At 38.8% G+C, this 8,730-nt stretch overlaps 3 protein-coding genes across 3 annotated transcripts in view; 2 read left to right on the plus strand and 1 right to left on the minus strand.

The window, feature by feature from the left end:
* LOC127744687 (NADH dehydrogenase [ubiquinone] iron-sulfur protein 3) overlaps nt 1-465 on the minus strand; it is a 2,188-nt gene extending 1,723 nt beyond the window's left edge. Inside the window, exon 1 of the mRNA XM_052256805.1 lies at nt 1-465. This exon is cut by the window's left edge and continues 1,723 nt beyond it. The gene's annotated coding sequence lies outside the window, so the exon portion shown is untranslated.
* Nucleotides 466-870: 405 nt separating this feature from the next.
* LOC127744685 (uncharacterized) lies at nt 871-1,466 on the plus strand. The gene is given in 4 exon segments (XM_052256803.1): nt 871-902; nt 1,048-1,128; nt 1,130-1,184; nt 1,186-1,466. Coding segments are annotated over 4 exon segments (207 nt in total). The 3' UTR covers nt 1,225-1,466.
* Nucleotides 1,467-2,973: 1,507 nt separating this feature from the next.
* On the plus strand, nt 2,974-4,401 carry LOC127744686 (photosystem I P700 chlorophyll a apoprotein A1-like). The gene has a single exon (XM_052256804.1). It carries the CDS (start codon nt 3,501-3,503, stop codon nt 4,173-4,175), a length of 675 nt encoding a protein of 224 aa, XP_052112764.1. The 5' UTR covers nt 2,974-3,500; the 3' UTR covers nt 4,176-4,401.
* Nucleotides 4,402-8,730: the final 4,329 nt, after the last annotated feature.

The following is an 8,730-nucleotide window of genomic DNA, read 5'->3' on the forward strand; positions in this document are numbered from 1 at the left end:
GATTAACTAATTTCTATTTCTTGGTGAGATGGTTTTCCATAAATCGATATGAATGGAGGATGCCTAGCTAGTAGTCAAGTCGTCCGCGCATCTTTCTGATCTCCCTTCCTTATCCTTAGCCTTTCACACTAAGCTCTTCAATCCTTAGCGCAAGCACTAAGTAAATTAATTACCTTATGGTTAACTTAACAATTGGGATACGGGTTTCACCGTACTTATAATCCATCTTTCATTATATGCTAATTTTAGTCTATTAGTTCATAGCGAAGCTCAGCTGGAAGGACAGTCTAACATACTTTGTATGTAGGGCTTATACACACCTTTAGTAGTTCCCTCAAAAACCCCTGTCTTCTGCCTACCAATGGGGGAGAGAGCTTGTTGGACGGATAGAGTTAATGCGGGAATGGGATACTAATTAAAAAAAAGCCAGAAACCGGAGCAATAGTGAATGATTCATATTCCATTTTTGGATAGGCGCCCATATAAAATAAATAATCAATTCGACCTATACGAAATAATTTTTTTTTATAAAAAAAACCAACTTCTAGGCCGTAGGCTAAAAAAATTCATTAATGAGTCCTTTTTTACGTTATTTCGTACTATTTGTATTGTACAATTCCTTTGTTTGTGGGATTCTTTTTTCTCACGCGATAAAGAATTCAATTTTCGAATGGATTCCTACCTATGCCGGATAAATGGAAATTTTATTGACAAGACCTTTTCTATTGTAGCCAATATCTTATTACGAATAATTCCGACAACCTCGGGAGAAAAGGAGGCATTTACTTATTACAGAGATGGTGCGATTTGATTATTTTTTTTACCGATCTCAGTCTTATGAGAAAGACACATTATTTTATTCGTAAAAAAATGGCAAAAAACCGACGCTTGCTGAAGGTGAAGTTTACAAATAAAAAAAAAAATTCCTTCTGTCGTGTATCCCCGATTAATGCAGCCTCATATGCTTCAATTATAGATTTTTAGTATTAAGCGAAAGGTTATACCTATATATACTATGGAGTTAGATTAACCTTACTCCACTAGTAGCAATAGGCGGCATGGGGGAAGAAGCACTACGATTAGGAATCGACAACACGAAAACTTTGTAAAAAAATTCTTCCTTTCTTTTCGGGATCGGAACTAACAAGAATGGTTGGGACAACAAGCATCCATCTCGTTCGTATTTTTGGATACCCGTATAACCATCGAAGGGTGTTGAGGTGACTAATTCCGGGAAATTAAGCGGCGTTGAGGACAAAGATATTGTTGGAGTTATCCTTTTTATCCAGTACCAACAAACTTGATGTTAAGAAAAGATCTTTTACAGGAAGGTTGGCTAGAGATTTCTTGTAAAAACACTAGCCCTGCACAGGTGATAATGAGAGAGAATACTGGAATTTTTTTTTTATTTAATTTAATGTATTCATTTTTTTTATCATTATACACATAAAGGAGGAGCCGTATGAGATGAAAATATCACGTACGGTTCTGGAGCGGAGATTCTTTGAACTGAATGACGACCGTAACGGATGTCAGCGCAATCTGAAGGAAATTATGCAGAAGCTTTACAGAATTATTATGAGGCTATGCGACTGGAAATTGATCCCTATGATCGAAGTTATATACTTTATAACATAGGCCTTATTCACACAAGTAACGGAGAACATACAAAAGCTTTAGAATATTATTTTCGGGCACTCGAACGAAATCCGTTTTTACCCCAAGCTTTTAATAATATGGCCGTGATCTGTCATTACGTGCGACTATCTCCACTATAGAAAAAAAGGCTTTGTACATATATATCGTTCAAAACTACGATTTTTATCAGCTGTAGCAAACAAAAAAACTTCATAGAATATAAAAGTAAAAAAAAAAATGAAGAAATAGAGATATGCCTAGATACTTTTTTCTATGGATAAAAGATCCAATTGATAGAGGAAGCGCCGTAAAGATCAATTGGCGAGGTTTTAGGCCGAGACAATAAGAACTGCTTACAACTTATATCATGATACAAAATCTATCATGATATAAGAGTTAGGAATCCACTTATGTAATAAAGTTGATACCCTACCCTAAGGTTTTGAGCAGCGGTGTAGTATCAGATCCCACAGATAGTAAGTCTTTTCTTTCTTATGAAAAATAAAAAGAAGTCTTTCTCAAAGATTCTATAGACCATAGAAATGTCATATTAGAAAGTATATGATATATGAAATTGAGATAGTTACCTTTCAGAAAATTAGAGAATGTTAATGTAGATGTGTTATTCTTCGGAAGGTAGGAGAAAAGATAAAACTATAAAAATAAAAAAAAAAAGAGATGAAACCCTTTTTTTTTTAATTTTAATCAAAATTCAAGTTTGAAACTCATGTAGTTAACCCATTCCATTTTCTTTTGGTTAATTCCAGAAAAATGGAACAATTGACTGCTGAGCCGTATGAGGCAGGAAACTCTCAAGTACGGTTCTAAGGGAAGGAATTTACTCACCTATTCCGACCGCGGAGAACAGGCCATTCGACAGGGAGATTCCGAAATTGCTGAGGCTTGGTTTGATCAAGCCGCTGAATATTGGAAACAAGCTATAGCCCTTACCCCCGGTAATTATATTGAAGCACAGAATTGGTTGAAGATCACAGGGCGTTCTTAATTTAATAAAAACACTCTTTTTTTTTAGTTCTATTTATATTATTCTATATACCCTTATATCTATATATATATTATTTCCATATATTATTTATTATTTAGTTTAGAATATTTAATGCATATTTAATATAAATGTATATTTAATGTAATTAAATGTTTGTTGTCTACATCAGTCCATCCAATAAAACTGAAAATTTAGAATAATATTCTATATATCTATTATATAAATATATTAGGCTATAGTAATAGTCAATCCAAAAATTCCATTATATCCCTTCTAAAAAAATCGTTCTTTTTCGTCTCGTATTTTGTAGAGATAAATGGTATGTGGATACAGCAGAGAATTTGCCTTTTTTCTGTTATTCAAACTAAAAGTGAAACTCAAAAAAGAGAACTCAAAAAAACTAAAAAGAAATAGCAGTATGGCCTCTAGCAATGCTGATGACTGCTCACGTAATTGGAAATAGAGTGCATAATAATCTCTTCTATTAAATTATTTAATAAGACAGACATAAAATAAATTCCATCTTTGAATTTCAAATTCAAATCTGAATCCCCTAGCCTAGGTTGCACAAAAAAATTATTGAATTGAAATTCAAAGTCCAGAAGGAGTTTTAGAGGATTCAAAAAGGTCCGTTGAGCGCCTATATCTTATGTCATAATAGATTCGAACACTTGCCCCGGATTAACTTCCGGATCATAATTGTTCTAGTGAATAACTAAAGAAAAAAATTGGAATAGATAGATGGGAGATAGAATAGAAAGAAACTAAATAAAAAAATCTCTCAAAAGTTCACTAATCTTTTTTTTTTATATTGGCAGGTCTCTTTGTATGTGTTGTCCGGAAGGAGGAGGACTCAATGATTATTCGTTCGCCGGAACCAGAAGTAAAGATTTTGGTAGATAGAGATCCCATAAAAACTTCTTTCGAGGAATGGGCAAAACCCGGTCATTTCTCAAGAACAATAGCTAAGGGACCCGATACTACTACTTGGATTTGGAACCTACATGCTGATGCTCATGATTTCGATAGCCATACTAGTGATTTAGAGGAGATTTCCCAAAAAGTATTTAGTGCCCATTTCGGCCAACTCTCCATCATCTTTCTTTGGCTTAGTGGCATGTATTTCCATGGTGCTCGTTTTTCCAATTATGAAGCATGGCTAAGTGATCCAACTCACATTGGACCTAGTGCCCAAGTGGTTTGGCCAATAGTGGGCCAAGAAATATTAAATGGTGATGTTGGCGGGGGTTTCCGAGGAATACAAATAACCTCCGGTTTTTTCCAGATTTGGCGAGCATCTGGAATAACTAGTGAATTACAACTTTATTGCACCGCAATTGGTGCATTAGTATTTGCAGCCTTAATGCTTTTTGCTGGTTGGTTTCATTATCACAAAGCTGCTCCAAAATTGGCTTGGTTCCAAGATGTAGAATCTATGTTGAATCACCATTTGGCAGGATTACTAGGACTTGGATCTCTTTCTTGGGCCGGGCATCAAGTACATGTATCTTTACCAATTAACCAATTTTGAAATGCTGGAGTAGATCCAAAGGAGATTCCACTTCCTCATGAATTTATCTTGAATCGGGATCTTTTGGCTCAACTTTATCCCAGTTTTGCCGAGGGAGCAACTCCATTTTTCACCTTGAATTGGTCAAAATACGCGGATTTTCTTACTTTTCGTGGAGGATTAGATCCAGTAACTGGCGGTTTATGGCTGACTGATATTGCGCTCAATCTAGATCTTATGGCAAATCAAAAGAGTTTAAGTCTTACAGGATTGACGAAAAATAAAAAATTGATCGAAAAGGAAAAGGCAATGTTTATTGTGGAACCAATTCGTCTGTCTAGAGAAAAGGATGAACAATTTTATATATATCAAACCATAGTACTTTCATTGCTTCATAAGAGTAAGCGTCAAATTAAGAAAAGATATCCAGAAAAAACCAATGTTGATAAGACGAACTTTGCAAAATCCATTCCAAGAACAAGAGATCAAAAAATAACAGAAAATAAAGAAAAAAATCATTATGATTTGCTTGTTCCTGAATTCTTTTTTTGCGCTAGACGTCGTAGAGAATTAAGAATTCTAATTTGTTTCAATGGTGATTTAGTGGCAGTGGGGGGCAAGGTTGCTTTGTTACCTATTCCATTAGGAACTGCAGATTTTTTGGTCCATCACATTCATGCATTTACAATTCATGTAACGGTATTGATACTCCTAAAGGGTGTTCTATTTGCTCGTAGCTCGCGATTAATACCGGATAAAGCAAATCTCGGTTTTCGTTTCCCTTGTGATGGACCCGGAAGAGGAGGGACATGCCAAGTATCCGCTTGGGATCATGTCTTCTTGGGGCTATTCTGGATGTACAATGCAATTTCAGTAGTCATATTCCATTTCAGTTGGAAAATGCAGTCAGATGTTTGGGGTACTATAAGCGATCAAGGGGTAGTTACTCATATCACAGGAGGAAACTTTGCGCAGAGTTCCATTACCATTAATGGGTGGCTCCGCTCTTTCTTATTGCCCTTATGTGATTTGAACCGGCGTAAGGAGGTTCAGTCAAGTATAGTATCATGCTTATTCGGCAATGGGTTAACCTCATCACCCCGATCTTCATCATCACTTATGACAGCGATAGAAAGACATCAAGCTTTTATCATCATTTGAGACGTCGTTAATGGTTCCTCTTTTCAACTTTCCAATTCAAAAAAGGGAGATGGAGAGGAATGTCTAGGTTGGGCAAGCTATATAAACCATCGGGAGGAAGACCACCGTGGATGCCTACAGCTAACCTTTCACCTTTCAGCAAAGGGCTTGATTGGCCCATCCTTCACTTGTCCTTCCCTCTTCTAGCATTGATTGATAAAGTGAGTGCCCTGCCCTGTAAGCCAGTAAGGTTATTCTCTAGGACCAGTCAGAGACTAGTTAGATCAGTTCTGGAAGTGAGCAAGCAAACGGAACTTCACATACAAAATTTATTGAGTAGCCATAAGAAGTTCCTCAGAGGCTAGGGGTGAAAACTATTAAAGGTGTCTAATCGTATAAATAAAACTGACAAGAACTGGACTGATTTACCTCGGGGTTACTTTCCGAGGCGGTAAGGAAGCGTAGCAGCATCGGGGGAGTCCTATTAAACCTCTATTCCATCAGGCACACTAAAAGCTGGTCTTTAAGAAACCAACCTGAAAGTAGGAAACTTTCCTTGGGATTATATATCATCATAGGCCAGCCAGGAGAAAAACCGCTTTCTTTCCAAAGAGATTCATGAGTTCCAACTCTTCCGTATAGCCGTCTTGATGAGGGCAAGACTAAAATACGGAATAAGGAAAGCAATGGCATCGATTAGAAAGAACATTCTAGATGGAAAGATATGTCTTGTGACCGACCAGCCTTTCTTTTTTAAATATATGATCTTTTTTCCGCTGTCTTTTCAGGCCGGGAAGGGTATCCGCGGAAGATGAGCTAACGTAAAGGCCCTCGGCAGAGGAACGAGCTCTATTTACGTCATTCTAAGAGGCGCTTCAAGCCGAGTAGCGAAGATAGCAAAGTATAGATTGGATTGAGACAAGAACCTTCCGTTGTTAAAGACAGACTGGATTACCACACTCTGAAAGCCCGGGTTCCAGCTTAGCGCATTGAAGGAATAAAGAAATGGCACAGCTGAGTGCTAGAATCTTAGTCGATGGAAGTTATATTCACCAATTCACTAAATGAATATTCGTTCAATTTCAATCATAATAGTCAAACTCTTTGTTCTCATAACAGAGAACCGGCCCTTAGCCTTAGTTGGAAGCTAAACCAAAGCTAAGCTTGTAGGCTCGTAGAGAAAGCTATTGTGCAGGTATACCCACAATCCATGTTCCTGAACAGTCTCGTTCGAACATCTTAGGGTTCACTTCAAGCCGTGGCTTGCTTTCTCGGTATCGTAAGTCTAAACTCTTTATTTAAGCCAGATAACTAATAGATAGAGATATAGCTCAGTAAACACTGGAATCACTATCGCCTTCGGCTTAAACACGGCTACGCTTCGCTCTATCGCTAGTGAAAGAAGATAGCAATTTCTGGTCACTTTCAGTCTAACCCGGATTTACTTAGTTAGTCGGGACTTGCTTCTTAGCGTGTAGTGGATCCACCAGGCTAGCTTTCCTGTAGTAGAGCGCGGGGAGAGTGACCATCAGGGCCTTGAATAGTTTATGAGGATCTTGAATTATACAGTGCCCTAAGATCCCAATCCTCAAGCGAATGGCTTTTACTCAACCTCAATTCATTCAGTTAGGGCCCCTTGGTGTATTAAACCACCAAATAATGGTAGCTGGGTTTGTAGGAAACTTTTTCAGGTGAGAGAGTTGGCTATAAGATATATTATACTAAAAGTTGGCAATGAAACCAATACATCTCATCTCTCTGGTATGACTCTTGGCTGCCTATGGGTTCTATAGTGGAAAGTTATGTATGGTGAGCAGATCATGGGGGAGTCTTTTGTTCCCCAAAATAAATGTAAAAGTTGCAGACATACTTTTTTTTTAATTCCGGATGGTCCCTCCCTACAGCTGCAAATCAAGATCCGCAAGAAATTGGGGAGTGTATCAGAGCCATAAGGCCCTTGAACAGTGAGCAATAAGATAGAGTTATATGGATGCCTGATCACTCAGTTTTCCATAAAAAACGCCTGGAGGTTAATCAGAGCTACTATGCCTTGGTTGAATTAAAACCGGAGATCTTTTTAAGAAGGAACTCAGTCGTGGACTGATTCCGACCCTTTACCAGAAGAAAACGGAGGAGCGGTATGGTTTCTATTAGAAAGGCTATTTCTTGAGTATCCAGAATAGTCTGTAGCGAAAAGCCTTCCTCATAGGCAAGGCAGGAGCTAGAAGCAACTCGCCAGACTCGAACTGGCACGGCTCGCATCAAGCCTATTCTTCCCTCAATAGAGTTTCTTTTGTTACGAAGTTCGAAAGCCTAAGCCTTTTGACATCTGCGGGCCCGCCGGCTAAACGAAAAGAGTCCTCTTTCCGGACTCCCCCTAGACCTCTGTCTGGCCTAGGGGACATCTCTAAGCTCTAGAGCTCCTGTCTCCTCACTAAAAGCGTAACCGGCACCAATCTCCCTTTCATCTTGGGGGCGACTCTATACCTTCCCGGCGCATCGTTACGTGCCCTCATTAACCTTCTGTAAGGCAAGATTCCTAATGGTGGGGGAGCCCTCTAAACCCACTTTCCCCCTCCCCCCCGCTTAGCGGGGGGCCTCGCAGTCGCCTTTGGCTCGAGCTACTTTTGCTTTCCGGTAACAGATAGCTTGCTGCCCAAGTCTACCTCCCAAAAGCGAGCCATATCGTAAAAAAACCAATCACCTCTAACACTTACAAAGACCTCTGAAGCGATCTTCTTATAGTAAGTAAGTTTAGATTAAGCCAACCTGCTAATCCCTAGATCTAGAGCTAGAGAAAGAAAAAGCAAGGCAACTTCCGTGACGAGTCAATTCGGATTGGATTGGAGTCTAGATCTTGGTGGGAAGTCCAATATCCAGTCATTTTGAGATGTAGGAAATGTCGCGCCATAAACTGAAAGGATATAATAAAAGGTGTATCCTATAATAGCCAAAGCAATCCATGATGTGACAAAGTGGATAGAGCTTTGAAGAAAGATAACACTGATGCTATACTATACATTGATCTTACCGCAACGCCCCTCCTTGCTTGCCTAAGAGTTCTTGCTTCAAGTTCACTTGCCTTGCTTCTTTCTTCCTTGGATGCTGTTGCATCATTAGATAGGACTTTCTTTGATCGTTCGCGCACAAGAAAAGAAGTCCGTAAGGTTGAAAAGGGATTTGTTTTTAACTCTAGCTCTGACTCAACGTTGGGATTCCTCCTTTTCAACAAGTTCTTTCAGAATCTGTTGATATGAGATTCAACCGATAGCGGATTAATAAAGTGCAGTCGATGTGACACAATACAACGACAAGCGAATCTGCTCTAATCTCACGGGTAGGTACTTAACAGGAGAGAGGGATCCGCGCTAGCCTATTTCGCGTTGGGAAACTCTACCGAAGTGTATGTGTTAAGGATATAGTCATTTCACCGATA

Source organism: Arachis duranensis, unplaced genomic scaffold (genome assembly GCF_000817695.3).
Source record: "Arachis duranensis cultivar V14167 unplaced genomic scaffold, aradu.V14167.gnm2.J7QH unplaced_Scaffold_89394, whole genome shotgun sequence".
In the NCBI taxonomy this organism is placed as follows: Eukaryota; Viridiplantae; Streptophyta; class Magnoliopsida; order Fabales; family Fabaceae; genus Arachis; species Arachis duranensis.